This window comes from Penicillium chrysogenum (genome assembly GCF_028827035.1).
Source record: "Penicillium chrysogenum strain IBT 35668 chromosome Unknown utg000001l_segment0_segment0, whole genome shotgun sequence".
NCBI classification, from domain to species: Eukaryota; Fungi; Ascomycota; class Eurotiomycetes; order Eurotiales; family Aspergillaceae; genus Penicillium; species Penicillium chrysogenum.
The window spans coordinates 4,212,995-4,234,615 of record NW_026622749.1 but is presented as its reverse complement, the minus strand read 5'-3'; the positions used below and the strand labels follow the sequence as shown (position 1 = coordinate 4,234,615).

General features: G+C 49.9%; 6 protein-coding genes across 6 annotated transcripts; 2 read left to right on the top strand and 4 right to left on the bottom strand.

Annotated features, from left to right (window-relative positions):
- Nucleotides 1-4,760: 4,760 nt before the first annotated feature.
- On the bottom strand, nt 4,761-5,551 carry N7489_001700 (carbon-nitrogen hydrolase family protein; the record flags this gene model as incomplete). The annotated part of the gene is made up of 2 exons (XM_056707455.1): nt 4,761-5,098; nt 5,164-5,551. The coding sequence occupies 2 exons, from the start codon at nt 5,549-5,551 to the stop codon at nt 4,761-4,763; spliced, it is 726 nt and encodes a 241-aa protein (XP_056571757.1).
- A 652-nt stretch (nt 5,552-6,203) lies between these two features.
- On the bottom strand, nt 6,204-7,373 carry N7489_001699 (zinc-binding alcohol dehydrogenase family protein; the record flags this gene model as incomplete). The annotated part of the gene is made up of 1 exon (XM_056707454.1): nt 6,204-7,373. The coding sequence occupies one exon, from the start codon at nt 7,371-7,373 to the stop codon at nt 6,204-6,206; it is 1,170 nt and encodes a 389-aa protein (XP_056571756.1).
- A 379-nt stretch (nt 7,374-7,752) lies between these two features.
- N7489_001698 (uncharacterized protein) lies at nt 7,753-13,724 on the top strand (the record flags this gene model as incomplete). The annotated part of the gene is made up of 5 exons (XM_056707453.1): nt 7,753-7,845; nt 7,907-8,209; nt 8,303-8,937; nt 11,051-12,827; nt 12,885-13,724. The coding sequence occupies 5 exons, from the start codon at nt 7,753-7,755 to the stop codon at nt 13,722-13,724; spliced, it is 3,648 nt and encodes a 1,215-aa protein (XP_056571755.1).
- Nucleotides 13,725-14,340: 616 nt separating this feature from the next.
- Nucleotides 14,341-15,452, top strand: N7489_001697 (glycoside hydrolase family 16 protein; the record flags this gene model as incomplete). Its single annotated transcript, XM_056707452.1, has 2 exons — nt 14,341-14,985; nt 15,033-15,452. The coding sequence occupies 2 exons, from the start codon at nt 14,341-14,343 to the stop codon at nt 15,450-15,452; spliced, it is 1,065 nt and encodes a 354-aa protein (XP_056571754.1).
- Nucleotides 15,453-16,513: 1,061 nt separating this feature from the next.
- On the bottom strand, nt 16,514-18,762 carry N7489_001696 (uncharacterized protein; the record flags this gene model as incomplete). The annotated part of the gene is made up of 2 exons (XM_056707451.1): nt 16,514-17,921; nt 17,945-18,762. 2 exons carry the CDS (start codon nt 18,760-18,762, stop codon nt 16,514-16,516), a joined length of 2,226 nt encoding a protein of 741 aa, XP_056571753.1.
- Nucleotides 18,763-19,706: 944 nt separating this feature from the next.
- On the bottom strand, nt 19,707-20,828 carry N7489_001695 (dTDP-4-dehydrorhamnose reductase family protein; the record flags this gene model as incomplete). Its single annotated transcript, XM_056707450.1, has 4 exons — nt 19,707-19,737; nt 19,806-20,517; nt 20,570-20,589; nt 20,647-20,828. 4 exons carry the CDS (start codon nt 20,826-20,828, stop codon nt 19,707-19,709), a joined length of 945 nt encoding a protein of 314 aa, XP_056571752.1.
- Nucleotides 20,829-21,621: the final 793 nt, after the last annotated feature.

Below are 21,621 nucleotides of genomic sequence, written 5' to 3'. Positions count from 1 at the left end.
CCAGGGCGAGGCATAGGTGGCCTGGAGCCGGAGATGTTGGAAGTGGTTGATCGAGGTGGTTTAATGAAGTGTTTGGTTGAAGCGGGCTTATTGCAATGGATAGTTGATCGTAGTGGTTAATCGAGGTGGATAGTTCACTAGACCAGCCTGCCGATTGTCCTGAAGCCGAAGCCCGCCACGGTCAGACTGGAAGTGGTTGATCTGGGTGGTTGATCAAGGTGGTGATGGAGGTGGATAGTTCACTAAACTAGTCTGCCGATTGTCCTGAAGCCGGAAGGCCCGCCACGGTCAGACTAGGATTGGTTGATTGAGGTTGATTGAGGTGGGTTGATCATAGTGGTTAATCGAGGTAGTTGAGCGAGGTGTATTGACTACCCAGTCTGCCGATTGTCCTGAAGCCGAAGCCCGCCACGGCCAGACTGGAAGTGCGTGATTGATGTGGTTGATGTGGTTCGTCGAGGTGGTGTATTGGAGTGGTTTCTTGAATTGGACTGATTGAAATGGATAGTTAGTGGAAGTGTACTAATTGAAGTGTATTGACTACCCAGTCTGCCGATTGTCCTGAAGCCGAAGCCCGCCACGGCCAGACTGGAAGTGCGTGATTGATGTGGTTGATGTGGTTCGTCGAGGTGGTGTATTGGAGTGGTTTCTTGAATTGGACTGATTGAAATGGATAGTTAGTGGAAGTGTACTAATTGAAGTGTATTGACTACCCAGTCTGCCGATTGTCCTGAAGCCGAAGCCCGCCACGGCCAGACTGGAAGTGCGTGATTGATGTGGTTGATGTGGTTCGTCGAGGTGGTGTATTGGAGTGGTTTCTTGAATTGGACTGATTGAAATGGATAGTTAGTGGAAGTGTACTAATTGAAGTGTATTGACTGACTAGTCTGCCGATTGTCCTGAAGCCGGAGCCCGCCACGGTCAGACTGGAAGTGCAACGTTGATCGTGGTTGATCTTGATGGTTGATATGGGTGGTGATCGAGGTGGATGGTTCACTACACTAGTCTGCCGATTGTCCTGAAGCCGAAGCCCGCCACGGTCAGACTGGAAGTGGTTGATCGAGGTGGTGATCGAGGTGGGGGATGGAGGTAGATGGATTGACCAGTCTGCCGATTGTCCTGAAGCCGGAGCCCGCCACGGTCAGACTGGGTGTTGATCGAGGTGGGGGATGGAGGTGGATAGATCGACCAGTCTGCCGATTGTCCTGAGGCCGAAGCCCGCCACGGTCAGACTGGAAGTGGTTGATTGAAGTGGGTTGGTCGCGGGGGTTGATCGACGTCTTGATTGAGGTGTTGATTGAGGTGGGTTGATTGACCAGCCTGCCGATTGTCCTGAAGCCGAAGCCCGCCACGGTCAGACTGGAAATAGTTGAATGAAGTGAACTGATCGAAGTGGGTTGACTAACCAGCCTGCCGATTGTCCTGAGGCCGAAGCCCGCCACGGTCAGACTGGAAGTGGTTGAGTGAAGTGGGTTGGTCGCGGGGGTTGATCGAAGTGGGTTGACTAACCAGCCTGCCGATTGTCCTGAGGCCGAAGCCCGCCACGGTCAGACTGGAAGTGGTTTGTTAAAGTGGTTGATCGAGGTTGATCGAATTGGATTGATTGACTCGACCAGTCTGTCGATTGTCCTGAAGCCGCAGCCCGCCACGATCAGACTGGGAGTGGTTTGTTGAAGTAGCTTGATTGACTATCTCCTGATGGAGGTGGATGCGTCGAGGTGTGTGGTAGACTTGAGGGTTGACTGGATGATCGAGTGGACGGATCCCTAAAGGCAGAGGAGAAAAGGGTTCCCTGCGTTAGCCACTTGACTGGTGAGGTCTTCCACTCATTGCGAGCCAAAAGAACCGTTGGGGTTGGTAACGCTAGAGTTCTCACCTGGTACAGAGATTGATTGAGTGGATGGATTGACTGGATGGGTTGACTGGACGGCTGCCTGGTGGATGGCTGATGGCTGGATGGATGGTTGACTTGATGGTTGACTTGATGGTTGACTTGATGGTTGACTTGATGATTGAATGGATTGATTGACGGGATGATTGACTGGACGGCTGGCTGGTGGATGGCTGATGGATGGTTGGATGGTTGGCTTGATGGTTGGCTTGATGATTGAATGGATTGATTGACGGGATGATTGACTGGACGGCTGGCTGGATGGATGGTTGATGGCTGAATGGATGGTTGACTTGATGGTTGACTTGATGGTTGACTTGATGATTCACTGGATTGATTGACGGGATGATTGAATGGGTTGATTGACGGGATGATTGATTGGATGGGTATACTGGATAGATGGTTGAATTGGTGGGTGGATATGGATCCCTAAAGGCAGAGGAGAAACAGTTTCCCTGCGTCAGCCACTGGACCGGTGAGGTCTTCCACTCGTTGATGCGAGCCAAAAGAACCGTTGAGGTTGATAACGCTAGAGTTCTCACCTGGTATAGAGATCGAATTGACTGGATGGGTTGACGGGATTTATTGACGGGACGATTGAATGCATTGATTGACTGGATTGATTGACGGGATGATTCCCTGGATTGATGCTCCAACGAAATTTGGAAGGTGACGTGGATGACTGTGATAATAGGATTTCTTTTAGCAGCATATCACGAAATTGGGGGAAGGACATACAATTGTTGTATGCCACATCCATGGGAGGTGTCCTCGCAATGTCGCACCCTTGGAAGTCCGTCCAAGGTCGACATGGTGTGGCTGTTAAGAACTGCAGATGTGTGGATAAAATGTGGACTGTGGCAGCTGCAAACAGAAACTCGAGTTGGTGGTAGGCACACACGATGCAAAGCAGGCAGATTGGAAATGATGGGAAATTGAGGTCCTGCAACAGAAGACACCAAGGTGGACGTGCGTCAGCCACGGGCTCGGTTGGTAAGATCTTCCACTCGTCATCGCAGAGCAGAAGGAACAGAGAGGTAGGAGGGTTCTGATGCTAGAGTTCTTACCTGGATCACTGCAAACTGCAATCTTGGATGCTGCTCATAGTGGGAGGTTGGAAGCAGGAATATCCAAATGAGAGATCATTGATGTAAAGAGGAAAGCAGCAGGATGCTGTTTGTTGTTCAACATCTGTTACTGTTAGTACCAAGTAAAGAGGGGAGGAAGTAAAAACTCACAGAACATGGAACAAGTGGTTCGACCCAATCATTGTGCATTGGACAAGGTATGAGTAGGAATTCTGTCCAAAAATGGAACAGATGGGTGACATTTCCACATGTCTGATGCAGTCAGCTCCATACCATCATGGGTTGGGGGTATGATATAGGTGGTGTAAAACTGGAACAATGCTGATCCAATGCCAAAGTGAGACAAGTTGAAGGATGATGTTAAGGAAAGGTGATAGTGAAGGTTGATGAAAGGCCAAGGGGGTGACAGCATGTTGAAGAGGTGGTAGATGAGAAGGATGAAGAGGAGACAAGATACTCACAATATGCAATAGAGAGGCAAGATGAAAAGCCAGAGTGGTAAAACCCATGTGGTGTGAGGTCTATGAGACAAGTGGATGTTAGTGACTGAAGGGTGGTGACATGTGACAGGTGGTAGGTGGTGACAGGTGAGACTTACCAGAGTTGACATGGTGGGCCACGTGCTTGTGGGTGTTGACGTGACAGACGTGACACGTCGCAACGACGCGTTGCTGGTAGTGAGACATGGTGACAAGCTCCATTTCCAATGAATCTTGATGCAATATACGATAGAAGATGTGATGCAATGGACAAGGTATTGATGAGACCCAAGTTGATGATGAAATGTACCTGGGAGTGATGAAACCCCAGATAGAAGATGGGAGGTTGATAAAATGGAGGATGAGAGAGATGGGGAGATGAAGGAGGAAAAAAAAAAAAAGACGAGCTGGGGGGACGAGGGGGTTTATATAGGTTGGAGATTTACTGTGAGGAAGGTGCATGCCTGCCTATTTGGGAAGGGACGATGGGAGACAATGAGACTCACCCTATTGTTCATTGTCACATGAAGCGAGACAGATCCCCAGCCACCTTAATTCCCTTGGGCAGTTACATGCGACGCTGTCACCTAGTGAACATTCTTGTAGACGGTATGAAGAGCTGTAGCTTGCAACTAGCGTTCGAGATAAAAAAGAGCCGACTGGGCCAGAATTGAAGCTGTCACCTTCATCGGTTATTGCAGCTCTTGGATATAGCTATATACAGAGATCCAATGCCCCAGATTAATGCTTCTCGCATCTCCGAGGGCTCAATCCCCCATAATATCTATCATCCACATAAACTATCGAGACTTGTGGGATCCCCAAAGTGCAGACGCTACCAATGAATGCCTAGGGGGCACTACCTTGTCTACGGGCGAAATATAAGGTAATCAAGTCAAGATAAACCTACGTGTTCCTCGGAAAAAGGACATACTATCTGCAAAGTTGATTTATTCTGGATCTATAAAGCTGCTGTGCAGTTGGAGATGAGCTTTCGACGCTAGACTGTGTTCGGAATGGCGTATCCGCCTGCCATGCGGCTAGCCTCCCGACGTCTCACAAGCATCATACCTGGTATCCAAGATTGGTGTTGACAATGCAAGGTACTGATGTAGTGGATTCTAGCATAATAATTGGTGATACTATCTCTATGGGCTTTATTTTTTAGCCGATAAGGCGCGGATGGCAGACACAAGGCATGTGTCGAATTTGCAAAACGAAAATTTCATCAAGGAAACCAGGCTGGCTCGAAACCACATGGTTATCATGGTCGTACAAAATGAAATAATCAGTGAAATTTACCTATGCCAACTTTCTCCCAGTATGCCGATAAACATAGTGCCAATTGTCCTTCTTCAGGTCCTGTCGCACCTTGTAATTCCTTTCCGCAGCCTGAATGATCCCCATATCCAAATCAGCTATCATGAATCCATCCTCAGTCCCCATCTTAGCAATCTGTCCCACAATAGGGAGTGTAATCTGCGACAGGCCCAAGAAATCCTCCGACGGTCCGGCAGCGTTGACGAAAACAATACCACAGGTATTCTCAAAGCAGCGGGATGTAATGGTCGACTCGAGGAACAGACCTTCGCAATCTGGGTTATATGCGCGGGCTTCGGGGGAGGCATCATGGGGGGTCCCTGGAACAAGTTTCAGTTAGATCAGGTACCACGTACAAGTACAGACCAGAAGGAATTCAACATACAGTATGTAGGAACAATCACAATCTGCGCCCCGTCGACGATCAGTTCCCGGAATGCCTCGGGGAATGCCAGATCCCAGCATATCAGCATCCCCACGCGACCGATCGGGGTGTCGATTGCCACATGGGGCTCTGGGCCTGAGGAGGTGAGGTGGGGTCGTTCCGGGTGCCAGATGTTCTTTTTGCGATAGGAACCAAGCACAGTGCCATCGTTTGAGATAAAGTAGGCTGTATTGTAAAACAGGGTTGATTGGTCGGATCCTGTGTGTTTCTCGATAATTGTACCCGGTACGATGCAGATTTGCAGTTCCTTTGCCAGGCTTCGGTACTTTTCTAGGTACCGGGCGGATTCGCCAGCTTGCACTGCCCAACGGGGGTCTGTAGGGATCATGCCACTGAGATGGTACCTGGTTGTCTTGAATCAGCAAGTGTTCCTTTGTTTTGGGGACTATCGAGTGTCGTTGGACAGGTGGTCTAATAACACGTTTCTCACTCTGGAAGAACGGCTAGCTCAGCGCCTTGGGTAGCGGCCTCACTGATGTAGTCGCATGCTGTCTTATGGTTGTACTCAATGTCAAGCTCCTGGGCTAATGTAAGCAAATCTCATTACAATGAAACTGCACGTCTTCAATGGTCCGACACGAGTCTACGACCGGATTAAATGTACCCACCTTGATTTGCCATTGAATAACGGCAATGCGACACGTAGATGCCATGATATGTCAGACTAACATTTACGACAAGCTGATTATAACGAGGAGAAAGAAGCACTAAGAATTAATGACTATGAACATATCCACTGGTTACCCCAACATGAAGTTGGAGAAATTGGGGTCAATGACCTCAACAACCAACCCCACGCCGATCACATCGTCTCTCCAAACAGTCAACATATCCAGTATAGGAATATTCAGCCGATTAGGTGGCCTCTGTCCTCCACGAAGTCCCATAATGGAATTTGTTTGAGTAATGACGGTATTGGGGACTTTATGCGATTCTAACCAATCATGTACATCAAGCACCTGGTGCCAACCTCTCAACTCTCACTCTGCAACCTCAACAACCAACTTAGTGCAACTCACCCCACGGAGTAGTTCATCCAACCCAGCATTAATAGCCCCCAAACCCTTTCCCACAACCCTGGGCTCCGGACTCGGCCTGATGGTCCCATTCGCCAGCTTCTCCCTCGGCCACGTCCCCACCCAATGTTGGAACTGAGCCAACCTCTCCCCTTCGTCCGCCGACGGCAGCACAAAGATGGTTTCCATCCCGTTCACCCCGTCCGCATCCGGAGGAATAACTGGCGCCGACCCGATCTTCGCCTGCAGGTTTTCTCCTTCGTCATCCCTTAAGAAAGCCTTGAGCACGGCCTGGCACGGCGCCAGCTGTCCTGTGGCAAGAAAACAGTGCCGAATCACTAGGCCATCCTCTCTGGCCGCCGAAACAATTGCATCCACAACCTGCGGCTCGTTGTAATCGAAGATACGATCCGCGCCTAGGGAGGCTACATACTTCTGATTCGCCGCACCGGCCGTGGCGTAAACAGCGGCGAAAGAAGAGTTGGGATCTTCACGCAGCAGCCGGGCGCTTTGCACGCCCATCGTGCCCACGCTAGACGAAGCGCCCCAGATTAACAGGATGTCTTTCTTTTGTTTGTTATTTCTCTGATTCCCTCCAGTGGTATCGGTGCCGACTGGGGCAGCAGAAACCGAAGAAGAAGCAGTGGCTTCTCCCACCCGAGGAATCGCCATAACATCCCACGCGTTAAGGGCTACTTCAACGGCAACGGGCAAAGTTGCCGCTTGGTTCCAGGAAATGCCCTCATCCGGAAGAGGCATGGCGTGCTGCCAGGGGACGAGGCAGCGCTCCTGAAAGGCGCCGTAGTCAGGGTCGCAGGACTTCCACACGGAGGCGGCGTACGCGGCGACGCGGGTGATCCCTGGTCGGAAAAAGGGCCCCGGGCTTTCATCGTCAGCACCGACGGGGACGTTGTCGCCAACCTCGAGGACTAGCCCCGAGATGTCGAAGCCAGTGACCGTGGGGTAGGTGGGTATGAAGAGGCCTTGATCACGCATGTAGCAGTCTGCTGGATTGAGAGCTACGGATTTGACCTGGATGAGGAGCTCATCTGCGCCTGGCTTTGGTGTGGGACGGGTTCGAAGCTCGAAGGGCTCACCTTTTGCGAGGGAGACGGCGGCGAGATGGGTAGCCATTCCGGACTGGCTGGGTAAGTGCAGGCTTTCGTGTAGAATTTATGAGACAGTCTTGTATTCAAGTTTTCTTCGCAGGATGATATCAAGGAATACGCTTCTTTTTATACACTAAGCTATCATTTCAAAATTAATCGTTCTTGCAGTGACGTGTCCGTCCAAGGCGATCTTGTGTTGATTATAGATTGACAGTTTTACGGCGGAACTTGCAGCCAATCAGAAAGGTCTACATCCGAGCAACGGCTAGCGTGGAAGGTGGAATATCCGAAAGAGGTTTAGCTTATTGGGGCCTATTTTAGTGTCTGTCAGAGGAATCAGGACCCCTCCAGCATTGAATTACCATCCAACTCGGGAAATCCCTCACACTCAAGCTACGCAAGGCATGACTTCGACTTGTACAAGAGAGGTGCAGGAGAGTAGGACTCTGCGGAGGTCGAGATTTGGTTGCCGGAATTGCAAGCTTCGAAAACTCAAGGTGGGTGCTCCTAGGCTTTCAATACTGGTCCTTGGCTGACCGAACTTCATCGGCCTACTAGTGCGACGAAGGCAAGCCACAATGCAAGAGATGTAGTTCATTCGGGGTATTATGCAACTTCATGTCGAACATCCCCGACCTCCATCCCCTCGCCACTGATACAGTGCGACCATTGGTGGCTCGAGGAAAAGCGCGGCTTCAGCCTCTCCCAAATGCTGTTTGGACATCTGACGCATCAGCATCCTATCAATTGAACGCAAAATGTCAAGATTTTATAACCCGGTATCTTGGACGAAGTCTCATTACTCCAGACGACCCTAACATGATGCAAGTTAATCGCAGGCTCCTGGAACTTGCCTTCACCGTGAGTTTTATTATATCAGTCCTGTCCCATTAGATACAACGAAAGCCGGAATATTCATCATCAGCCTGAGCTCAGCTAACATATGGTTTACAGTACCCTTTCTTAATGCACGCCTCTCTAGCTGTGGCGTTTACATATGACCGCCATCTGAATGGCTCCGTAGGCTGCCGTCGCACTGTAGAAGAGTGTTATCACTGGTCTCAAAGCACAGTCCTCTTGAACAAGCGGCTAAGGGGACCGATTGAAAACAAAGATAAAGATCCTATCTGGGGTACTGCGGCTGCTCTCGTTATATTGATCTTCTCGTCCCCCGATGCATACACACCGGAACAAGCGTGGCCTCTGAAATCCTCCGACTCCTCCGACTTGAACTGGTTGCGCATGAGCAAGGGTAAAATGTCATTGTGGCACATTGTTAACCCGCTGCGACCGGACAGCCTTTTCCGTGTCATGGCAGCGACCTTTGCCCAAATGCATTCACCATTGCCAGAGGGGGGCATGGATGGTATACCAAGGGCATTAGCTTCCGTGTGTAACCTCGAAGACTCATCTACTGCAGAAACTAATACGTATTTCCACGCCGCCCACGCGGTATCCCAGATCCTGGACCTCCCGGATAACGAGGTCACAACAGGCCCGACTCAACTCTTTATGCGGAGTATCCATGGCCCTTTTGAAAATTTGCTCCGGAAGAAGGACCCTGTAGCGCTATTGTTGCTCTATCTATGGTACCGGAAAGCAAGTCGCAGTATATGGTGGATTGAACTTAGAGCAAGAGTGGAATGTCCTTCTATTTGCTTGTATCTGCGACTATATCATAAAGAGAATGGTGATGTACATGCATTCCTTCCGGGAGGATCTCTTGGCGACAAATGGAATTAGTCAAGCTCTCCTCAACTCCTCCCTGGGATTTGTTAATATGAAGCACTGCAGCTGTAGCCTATGATAGTCATTGCTAAGTGGATTCTACAAGAGTCGTCGGTCGCGTATGCCTCTGCTCCTGACGACCCAAGACTTTAGAAATCTGATCATAAATGGCTCAAAATGATACCAGGGAGACTATATGTAGGATAACATTGTGATGTGTCTTTTTGAAAGATCTTTTTACATCTTTTTATATAAAACGAAATCTCCTACATCCATGGATACCTACCTAGGTACCTAGGTAGGTACCTGTATGGGAAATAAACTCTGGAAAGTGGGGCAATATCGGTGAGTACAGAATATATATAGTGTGGCGTTTCTGTCGTACATAACTGGGTGTAGCCGAAGACACCGTACTTGCTAGGCATCTTAGGAAGTAAATACCTTTCGCAAATCAAAATTCGAAGAACGAAATAAGTTTGTCATAGCCCTAGAGTGCCCAACCTTGGAAGCTGGGATGAGTCAAACAACTGCATCCCGAGGTAAACCAACGTCGAAGTTCAGTTTAAAACCCGACTAGATCTTGCATACTGCTTATCTGCGCTGCTGGTTTGTCAAGGCTTTCGCTTATATCCATGGATCTTCGTGGAATTCGAGAATAGCCGGGCAAGAAGGCTGTAGGAGATTAGAAGTTTCGATCTTTGCGAAAGAGAACGTTCCACTGCGATCTTGGCAGTCAACTGCGTTACCTTTCACTATGGGGTGGGTACCTAGGAGGAATGGCCTAAAGATGATCGGGGTATGCTTCAGTATCTAGAAAGGATCATCCCTTCGGGTAAGGAATGTCGGGCCGCCCGTGCCGTCTAGTTTCTCCCATTTCAAGGGATCATTCCTTGAATCTCTTAGATCTCTTGAATCTCTCGTCGGCAGGCTCCGGTAAGAATGCTAATACGAAGGCGTGGGACACGCCGACAAATGATTGGAGAAGAGGCAATCCCATTCCACCGCCAAGTATAGGGCAGCAGTCCTTTCCAAGATGGAGAATGCACGAGGTCACACGAACCAATTGGAAGGGGGTAAATAGTGATATGTATTTTGGCAGCCCTAACAGCATAAGGGGTAATTCTGCTAGGAACGGGCCACGACATAGCCGGAATGAAAAGTGGGCCAATCTAGAATATGGCCCTTCAGTACTCCGTATTAGGCAGCGATATAGATTTGAACCTTCGAAGATGGGTACGGAGTAACCAGTTTCAGTTTTTTTTGGGATGTATGAGATGCCAAGATAAAGTACTTCATCACATGTCCATGCGCCTAGACTCTGGAACTCACTATGCAGGGATGTGCCTATATACAGCCGTAGTACATACGGCAATGCCGAGTACGGAGGAGTGAATCCCGACTTCTTCGAATCCTTCCGAGTAAAACCATAAGACCTTATCGAGAAGGGAAGATCTGAATCTTTTATTATTATATACAATGTATACGATACATTGAATTGTTTCCTTCTCTTATTTTATCAGGTTATTACATTATTACCTCAGTCTGGCACTTCCAAAGCGTATTTACCTACAAACCTTAATGAAATACAGTTTACTGCGCCACAAAACCCGACGAGACGGGACAAAAGGGATCTGCAGACCACGTTTTCTGTGGCAGGTGACAATACCATACCGTAATATAATATTCCCGCATGCGTGATTTTTCCTATCGCAGCTATTGGGATTTTCCTTTTTTTTTTTTTTAGAGACAGAGAGATTTACCAAGTTGCCTTCTTTCCATTCCCCTCTTCTTACCTTCCGTTATGACCTCAATCACCTGTACTCACAATTGTGGCTCAATGCCACGCAGCTAAGAGCAGCTCCTCGTGGTCGATTCCTGCACGAGTCAAAGCTCTCCGCTCGGTAGCGATCGACGGGACCACATGTATGCCGCACGAAAAAAACAAAGTCGAGATGTCAGAGCTAATAATTGCAGGTTTGAAAAATTCCCCTCCTTTCGAGAGCATCCTATCTCGACATCCTCCCCTCCGCGGCCAGTGCCAGTGGTCTCCGCTCGGCAACGGTCTGGCCGCAGTCCGTTCAATATGTTCTCGGCCTTTTTTCGCCGGGTGAAATCCTACAAGGAAAAGATCCCGGTCCTAAAAGACATACACCTCAATTTTATCCTCCTCCACTACGCCTACATCATATCCTGGGCTATTACGGGCTCCATCATCGTTTACGCCGGTGGCAACATTGCCTATATCGATGCCCTCTTCTTCGCCGCTGGTGCCGCCACCCAGAGCGGGCTGAACACCGTCGATCTGAATCTCCTCCGGCTATATCAACAAATTGTCCTATACCTGATCACATGCCTGTGTACACCGATCTTTATCCACAGCGCCCTGGTGTTTATTCGGTTATACTGGTTCGAGAAGCGCTTCCAACATGTGGTCCGAGACGCTCGGGCGATGCGACGGACCCGATCCCGCATGGAAACGGTGACCGATGATGGCGACAGCGAGAATATCAATCGTGCGGAGCTTGGAGTCAGCGGTCGACCCATTGTGGTGATACGGGACGATTCCGGGGATGCCAGGGACGGGCGAATGACGGATCCATCTAGCAAGAACGTTAATTCGGGCATCAACACACCAGAACCCCGGGCGAGCAGTGTTGACTCCAGCTCCGAGGGAACAGACACGGGCAGTGAACGTGAACCTCGTTTTGGCCTCGGGAGCTTGAAGGTGCCAACTCATTTGAGCCCCGAACACCACATTGCCTTCTTGGAAAAGCAGCGGAAGGACAAAGGAGCTCTGCGCATTCCGAGTCCTCGGGAGTACGACCGTGGTGGTGCGCCAGAGGCGTTGGAAGAAGATGCCGACCAGGAGGGTGAGCAGGCCCAGCGTCCCAGCGACCAAGACGACCAGGACGACCAAGACGAACAGAGCCCCGTTGCACACCCCGAGGAGCTCGACCAGCTTGGTCCACTTGAAGGACCACACATCACCATCAACGAGCCAGATATTTCACGAACCCGCCCACGCGGTAACACGTTCCCTCGTCTGGATACTCGCCCCACTGTCCGAGAGACTAAAGATGGGAATGAGACCACTACTCTTGCCCCTACTAACACGAGGAACACCATCAGGGGGGTGTTCCGTTCTATGACACAAGAGCGTGACCTTTCCACTCAGCCGTATCTCAGTTGGAATGCGACAGTGGCTCGTAACTCCAACTTCGTTGATCTGACCGAGGAGCAGCGTGATGAGCTGGGCGGTATCGAATACCGTGCGCTCAAGACCTTGGCTGTCGTTCTTATCACCTACTACATCGGGTTTCATCTCATCGGCATGGTTAGCCTAGTCGGTTGGATCATGAGAGCGAACAAATGGGGTGACATTGTCCGGGCTGATGGAATTGGGCGGCCGTGGTGGGGAATCTTTACCTCTGCGTCCGCCTTCAACGACTTGGGTTTCACCTTGACACCTGACTCGATGACCTCCTTCCAAAGGGCTGTTTTCCCTCTGCTGATGATGTCGTTCTTAATTATCATTGGCAATACCGCCTTCCCATGCATGCTTCGTTTGATCATCTGGATTCTTTCGAAATTCACCCGCCAGGGCACTGCGCTATGGGAAGAGCTGAAGTTTCTTCTGGATCATCCCCGTCGATGCTTCACTCTACTGTTCCCTCGCAATGCCACCTGGTGGCTGTTTGCGATTCTAGTCGCATTAAACTGCATTGATGTGATCTTCTTCGTCATCCTGGATGTGAGTTTTGGACATCTCTTATTTTTTCGCGATTTCTTACTGATCATGATATTGTAGCTCAACGATTCTGCCGTCACTTCACTGCCACCCGCCATTCGAGTTGTGGACGGCTTCTTCCAAGCCTCTGCGACACGAACAGCCGGCTTTGGAATCATAAGTCTTTCAGAACTTCACCCCGCTGTCCAAGTGTCCTATATGATCATGATGTATATCTCAGTATTTCCCATCGCCATCTCTATGCGTCGGACCAACGTCTACGAAGAGAAGAGTTTGGGAATTTACGATACCGCAGAGGAGGATGACGACGAAGAAACAAATGCCCCCACCTATATCGGAGCTCACTTGCGACGCCAGCTGAGTTTCGATTTATGGTACGTCTTTTTGGGTCTATTTATCATTACCATAGCGGAAGGATCAAAATTGCAGCAAAACGACAACGCCTTCCAGGTGTTTAATGTTTTGTTTGAGGTCGTCTCGGCATACGGTACTGTGGGTCTGTCGTTTGGATACACAAATGCCAACACCTCGTTCTCGGGGCAGTTCAATGTGATCTCCAAGTTGGTGATCATTGCTATGCAAGTCCGTGGTCGCCACCGTGGCCTGCCTTATGCACTTGACCGCGCCGTCCTTCTCCCCTCCGATGCTCTCAACCGACATGAGGCTGCAGAGGGAGAGCGCCGCATGCGCCGCCGCGCATCCAACCTGAGTGGTGGTGGTTCTTTCGCGCCATCGCAATCGCGTACCTTGTCTCAGGCGAGGAACGATGCTAGTCAATCTCAGACTAGGAATGATGCTGGTCTGTCTTCGGGTATGGAATCCCGCGACTGGCAGCCTCAGTCTGCTCCTAACGGAGACTCGCTCATACGTCGTGCGTCGACTCTCCGATCCAATCGGTAGAAAAGGCGGAGCCTGGTTTTCTTGCTCATACATAGAGAGGCTTGGCGTTCTACATACGTGCCCTGGCGGTTCGATTTTAATTCGTTGTACACATAATTAATGAAAATATTATCCTCCCACCGGCATAGTACATAATGGTTCTTTTGGCGCATTCTACTGATGGGCACAACACTTCGTCATTCGGCTTTTGGCCATATAGATAATCCCGGTTCGATTGAAAATTGTAACCCCGTCCAAACAGGAAAAAGCAGAGATCAATACCTACATATGTAGGGCACTCTACATACCGTGTTTCCTCTTGAGGTTTCCCTTTCTGACCGCTTTTATGAGGGCTAGAGTCAGACTGTGTAAATGTAAGTCCGGGCTCATACCTACCTTGTACCTAGGTGCATGGCACGAAATAGACTAGACTATTTATAGCGGGGTGATCCATGGATCCACAAGCGGAAAGATCGACGCTTTTCCATTCTAGGACAGAGTAGATGTGAGGTCCATGACGACAAACTCGATAGCTTTTGAACATCATAAGGGTGTAATCTACATAGAACATAGAACAAAACTCATCTCAAAATCCAATATACTAGAATCCTTCATCTCAACTATACCAACCGTCACCATGGACATCCGACAACTACCATACACTCTCGAAATCAAATCCCCAGTCGCAACTTCCAGCCAACCAGAAGGAGACAGAGCCACAGAAGCTCCTCCCTGGTATAACCCGCGAGGCTGGTCCCTACGCAAGAAACTCATCGCCAGCACAACAACCATAGTCATAATACTGGCGGCAATCCTCATCCCCGTCGAAATAATCCAAAACCGTTACCCAAACTACATACCCTTGAACTACACCCTCGCAGACACATACTCCGGTCCAACCTTCTTCGACCAATTCACCTATTTCACAGACGATGACCCAACAAAGGGCTTCGTCGTATACGTCGACAAATCAACCGCCAGAGACTTAAACCTCACCTATGCATCCGAATCCTCGGCCATCCTGCGCGTCGACGCGTCAACCCCAAACGCCCGCTCAGGCCGCAACTCCGTCCGCGTCGAGTCGAGAAATACGTACGATTCCGGTCTCTTTATCTTTTATATCATTCATACACCCTTCGGCTGTGCGACATGGCCTGCTTTGTGGTTAACGGATGGGTATAACTGGCCGATGAATGGCGAGATCGATGTCCTTGAAACTACGAACGTTGGAAGCCATGGGAATGAAGTCTCCATCCATACTACCAAGGGGTGTAGTATGGATGTCAAGCGCAAACAGACCGGTCAGCCTATCTTTAAGAACTGCGATAGTGCCACGGGGGGAATTCGGGCTGTGGCGTCATCGGTGACGAGAATAGTTATGGTGAGGCGATGAATAACCGTGGTGGGGGTGTCTATGCCCTTGAACTCCGTGACGCTGGTATTCGAGCTTGGTTCTTCCCGAGTGGAACTGTCCCTGCTGATATCACGGCGGAGAATCCTGATCCGAGTAGATGGGGCGTTGCGCTGGCGGATTTCCCGAGTACGAAGTGTGATATTGCGTCGCATTTCAAGAATCTGAGTATCATTGTTAATATTGATCTCTGTGGTGAACTTGCTGGTCAGAAACAGTATTATGATACTTTGTATCACTGTCCGGCGACTTGTTCGGGCTTTGTCGCTAGCAATCCCGACAGTTTTGTTGATGCTTATTGGGAGTTTAAGAGCTTCAAGGTTTATCGTGCTTATTGAGCTTGCATAAAGGTTTGAAGGCTAGGTATTTCTTTTGTGCGTCTTTTGCTATTTGCTAGGTGACATGATTGGATTGATTTGGAGTAAAAGGAATTGTTTCACATTGCAGCATGTGTCCTTTTTGGTTGCTTGATGGGTCTTGCTAAGGGAGTTCGGTATCGGGATGTGCTCAGAGGAAGTCGACGTAGACTTTGCTCATGCTATGGGATTGGTTACCAATGGTGCACAAACAGACAAATCCACCCCTTTTTTCTTTCATGCTGTTGTATTTTCAGTATGAGTAGCGAAGCATTATTGTATAGGAGACCGGGGCAATGCCAGAGATAATCGAGACCTAGAGCTGGACAATAGGGCAGGCGTAGCTTGAGCATCGTTGACTACGAGACGTAGATCGGTGCTCACAGTGCCGCTGAAATAGTGTCTCTCTCCATTGCTTGTCTGGATCAAGGCACGTATCCTCCCCTTGTTGCAGGTGAGGCTGCCTGGGGATTTATGCTGCTCGCGCGGTTGGCTAGTAGATCCTTGATTCATCTTGCAAAATTGTGTGGTATTGAGAAAGGTCAGAATGGTGTCCGAAGGTGGTCAGTCCCATTGTTTTATACGTTGGACGGAGCGGGTCAATTCGATGGACAGTTCTCGGGGAGATGTCACACAGCAAGTCGGATGGTGTGGTGACCCCTACTTAAGGCCTTGACTGGAGAATGAGAAGATACTCGAAGAGCCCTGGCGCATAGTGGGAAACGACTTGAGAAATAAGATCAAAGCAAATGTGAGAGATAGATATTCAGTTTTACTTCTTTGCTAAATCAACATAGAATGGGTATCTCTAACGAAGATAAATGGTCTGTCAAGCACAATCGGCCATCAATAATTCATCTCCAGATCAAAAGACGCAGAATGCATCAACACTGACGAGATCGAGCTCAACCTCGAAGTGTCGCAGTGTGGCAATGTGGAGAGCCAGTGGCTCATGTAAAGAAACCTTAGGTATACCAGAGCAAAATCCGCGAAATGAAAATCATGATAATCGTAACAATAAACATAAGAAAAACAGAACAAAACTATAGCTGCCGAAGCAGACTACCATCTGCAAAGGGATTCTCCGGCGACATATCCAGCAATGGCCGCGTGGCATTACGGTCACCCGTTGCGACACCATGTCCGCTGCGCGGATTCCGATGACTAGCCGTGCTGGCCGAGTGTGCCAGCAGGCTGTTCGCGGTGAACTGTGAGGCAGGAAGTGCCGGGCTTCCTTCAGCAGAAGTCGGGGCCGCGTGTTTGTTTGAGTGATGGCGCACGCTGCGGGTGGTGTTTCGTCGCTGGGGTGTGGCCTCTGCGGCTGGCCGTCGCCACGAAGTCGCAGGTGGGATGGCGATTCCTCCCGGGGTTTGATCTGGGCCAGTGACACCGTCAATAAGCTGCATGCGTGGCTGGACTTTGACGCCGCGACCCTTGCCCTTGCGGCTATGCTGCGGTGGCTCGGCATAGACTGGGGTGAGATCAACCAGAGGCTTCTGTTTCAGGGACGGGGTTCGATCCAAAGCGGATGGATCGGGAGCACGGGTCATTGTGTCGGTCCGGCTGTTGGGATTTGAGTCGTGGCTGTGTATGGATCCTCCGCTTATCAAGCCACAGCCTGAAAAGGCTTCCTGCTTAGCTCTCTTATCGCGATCATCCCGTTCCCGCATAGCATTTTGCCGCTGGGTGTAAGTTCGGCCTAAGAGTCCGGATGGTGCAAAAGTAGAAGCATCTACATCTTCTGGTGAAACAGCTGAGACTAAGGCCTGGTTGTCGGCGAAAGGCCCTTCCATGTTGGTATCGAGCGTCAGCTGGGGATATGAAGTTGGAGGGGGCACGTGTTCACGAAGGGTCTTCTTCCGGGCAAAGATGTCTCTGGAGGTCGACGGCCTCCGTTGGTCAGAGCTTTCACGCCTCGGGGATTCAGTTGGAATCTCCCTCTGCAGGAGTGGGACCCCGTGCATATTTCTGGGCTGATGGGTCAATTTCTGAGTCCCAGCTCGCTTCGGGAGTGTTTCGGTCTCTGATTTCTGGCCTGCTCCCTTCTTATTGACAAGGTACCAGCTTCTCCACTTCTGCACTGCCCGGTACCATGTATCTGCAACAGACTTGTCGCTGGTGGAGAAAAAGTGCAAGAAATTTTCGGTGGACAGAAACATGGATGACTTCTGCTGGCTCTTAATTGCGAAGCATAGCTTCTTAGGTGGCTTGATATCCTTGTTTAGCGCCCGCGCGCTGGGAAAGTAGATGTCATAGTCGGAAATATGGCAGATATTGGTCTGGTCCTCTGCATTCTCTTTTTTTGATATTGTCACTTGTCCGTCGGCGCGCAAGGTGACATATCGCTTATCCCACTTGCGACGACGCTGGGAATGGTAAATATGGACAGTCACTGGAGATGGAGGCCCGCTGGGGGCATGTCCAGCATCGAGCTGAGATAGGGCTTCCACGCTGGAGGGGGAATAACGATGAACTGGTTATCAGCATCGTGAGACCAGGAATTCATGACTTCCCGGACATGCTCGTAGCGGCGAAGAGGACGCTCTAGGCCAACGTGGGAGAAAGACTCCATGAGAATAAATTTCTCTGCATCAATGTCCCGAGATAAGTGTTTGGTGGCATCTAGCAAGATATCCTGGACTTGAGTCGACGGGGTGACTTTGAGATCCGCCGTGGCGTCTCCATATTTAACAAGGGCATGTCGCTCTCCGGCGTTGACGGCGCTGACGGGAGCATCAACTCCTGGAACCACTCCTGTTCCGCCCACCCCGATGTATTTTGGGGGGGACTCGGCTTTCTTTCCATCCTTGGATCTCGTAAGTTTGACCTTCTGAAAGAAGGACTTGCGATTCCCATCGTTTCCCGAGTGGGAACTGCGCGGGGGCGCCAGGGCAGGTTGCGATCGGGGTTGCGCGATCTGTTTTGGCGGGGCCGACACCTGAGGCCGAATGTGTTGTGAATTATCCCCAATCAATTGTTCCATCGCACCTTGTCGGTGCGCCTCACGTCTGCGCAATTCTTCCCGTTCATTTTCTCGTTCATTCCGCTGCTTTTCTGGTAGGGGTCGCGCGTAGCCCGGGATCGCGGGAGTAGGAGGTGCGATATTTCCATTTGACAATGGCCGATTGCGACGATATCGAGATCTGCTCCTGGCAATCGAGGGATTCTGCTCGCCGACACTATTCCCAGGCGCAGGTGCGGCCATTTCGTCTGTTGTCACACCTCGCATGCCACGGTATCGAGAGAACTTTTGAGGCACGGACTGCGCCGCTGTCGCACTGTTCTCACTCATGGAGACTTCTCACTTGAGGTTTGCCCCCCGGGGGAGGGCGCAAAGAGTTCCGGAACCTGTCTCAGTTTCTATTGCCAGTATCAGGTTAGCGTCGCCTTGACACCAAACAGCAATTTCCCGTAGTTTCATTCAGATCGGAGATCGAACGGGCAATGTTGCGACTCTGCGACTCAGACTCGTAACAGCACACAACATGGAAGACACAATTAAAACAAATGTGGGAAAAACACAGTGGGATTGGGATAAACAGAATCCCTCACGATCAAACCGGCCTGTTCTCAATCGACCATTCGCGCCTCGTTGGGGGGCAAAAAGCGACCCGCACTGATCGCCAATTGGGCCGGCCTAGGCTGGTGCATAGGGTGGCTTGGATAGATCATATATGTATGTGGTATATTGGGTATATGAATTGAACTCACCGAAGTACTTGGCATAGAGCCATCAAGTGTGAGAGAAGAGAAAGTACCTTTGCGCAACTTTGCGCAGCTTTGCCCAGGTGCCGGTTTCGTGGGGGCTAACATTTCCGGATCGGCCGACGCGCCGGTCTCAACGCGATACGATATATAACAGACCTGATGGAGTATGCGATAGACGATGGACAGGTACTATTGGCATTATTTGCATTATATCGTAGATTGTTTAGATCAATGTTGAATATGAGGCTATCATTGGATGATCTCCATGGGTCCACAGGACGATCGGATCGAAGTGTCTCAGTGCTATTCTTCACGAGATCATGAAGATAGCCTTGAATGGCAAAGTTCCCATGCTGTCACAGCATATAAAAAGTTCCGTGAGGTGGATAGTCCCAAGGTCGTTACTGACTTGCATCTCCTTGATGGGCTTAAATCTCCTTTCCGATTCTCAATTGGACCTTTATCCTTCCAAGGTTCTATATTTGAATCATTCTTACGTGAATAATAAATGACGGGTTTAGATCTACCCTATTTCCGGTAAGCACCCAATTCCCGACGCCTGCAAGTTGTTAGCATAAGTCCTACAGCTGTACAGGTATACAGGAACACCCCATGAAGAGAACTTACCACCACGCAATGAAGTCCACTGTCTTCACATCGATCCCAAGCTCAGTGAGCGCCTTGGTGGAAAGATGTGTATCATAAGGCCGTACAACACCCGCATTGGGGTCATTGCCCTGCTTATTGGCGATCATTCCGGGGATGGCGACACCCAGCACCTGGGCCAACTTCTGGCAAATCTCATACTTGGTCATACGGTCTTCGGAGGAGAATTGCAGGATACGAGGGAAGTCCTTGCGCTTTTCCTTCTCACGCAGGTACTTGATGACAATGTCCCGACACACGCGCGCAACGTCCTCGGTGTTGGTTGGGTACCGCATGGCCCAGTCATCCATCTTCACGCCGGCGTTTTCATCTGTGGCCTTCTTGACTGCGTCGACGAGGGTGTTGACCGCGCTCTCCGAGTTCTCCTTGGCGCTGCCGTACAGCACCGGCACGCGCAGGACAATGCCCATGCCTGAGTCCTTGGTTGCTTCTAGTACGGCTACCTCACCATCACGCTTCAATTGCCCGTACAGGTTTGGTGGCTTGGTCTCGGAATCGGATTCGTAGGGTGCCTCGCCTTCGGTGCCGGGGAAGACGTAGTCCGTCGAGATGTAGATGAGGAAGGCGCCACGAGCTTGGCATTCTTTGGCCAGAGTGCGAGTGGCCTCAACATTGACCCTGCGGGCTTGATCCGGGTCCTTCTCACAGAGGTCCGGGGACTTGTTTGCGGCGCCTATGAGCTGTTAGTCTATGAGGAGGGGTGAAAGGCCAGCTCATTAGCTTACAGTGAATGACAATCTGGGGCCTGCGGTCCAAAGCTGGTTAATATCTATGCCCGAGACCTCAATGAAGAAATACATACTTGATTTCATCGAAGAGCATCCGAATATCTTCCTCCTTCTCCAGGTCGGCCTTCAAGATAGTAGGCGGGGCAGGACGGGAGAAACCCTGGCCAACAACCAACACGCCCGAGTGCTGGAAAGTGTTGAAAACGGCACGGCCAAGGAAGCCACTGGCTCCAGTAACGAGAACAGTAGATGTCATTTTTCAATGTCGTTATGAGATTAAGTGAGGAAGATGGAGGTTCTTCTTTTTTCTTTCCGCGGGGCCAACAGTGACGTAACTGACTTCTGCCAGATGTGGATAATAGCAAGACACGGTTAACCCACCGATATAAAACATATGTTGTAGGCAATTAAACCCTACATATGTAGGAATTCAATCAATTCCATCATTTCCGTTCTGTTTTTTAAGCATAGGGTTAAGCACACTTCGAATGATATCATGATCAGCATTGTGTACTCGGGTATAGTGACAAGCAAGGTATAGGATATATATATGTATAAATTTGCACCGTACACTATTTATTGGCTATATTTAGTACATTTGTATAGCAATATCAATTAAACTACTACACTAAACAATATAACGTATTTCACAAGCGAGTGGCCACCCTAACCCAACATACCAATTTCAAATCCATTTATTTCAGCCAAAACGCCATTAAATTAAATTTTTAAAAAAATATCATCTATCTGGACATGTCTCTCTCCTATGTCCTGGCTTCCTGCATACTCCGCACCCCCGGGGGGTTTTGTACGCGGTTGTAAAGCTGATTCACCATGCTGACCGGGACCGGGTTCAGCTGCTTCCACCGGCTGTGTAATCAGCGCAGATGCTTCTTGCACTGAGAGACCGCTCTCTGCGTATAGATGCTTCCCAGATCTAGCACGCTTTTGCTTCTTCTTCTCGTTTTCACCGCGTAAATCACTCACTTCTCTCTCCAGAAGTGCAGCGGATTGCATCGTCATTTGACAGGCTTTTAAAACCTGATTTA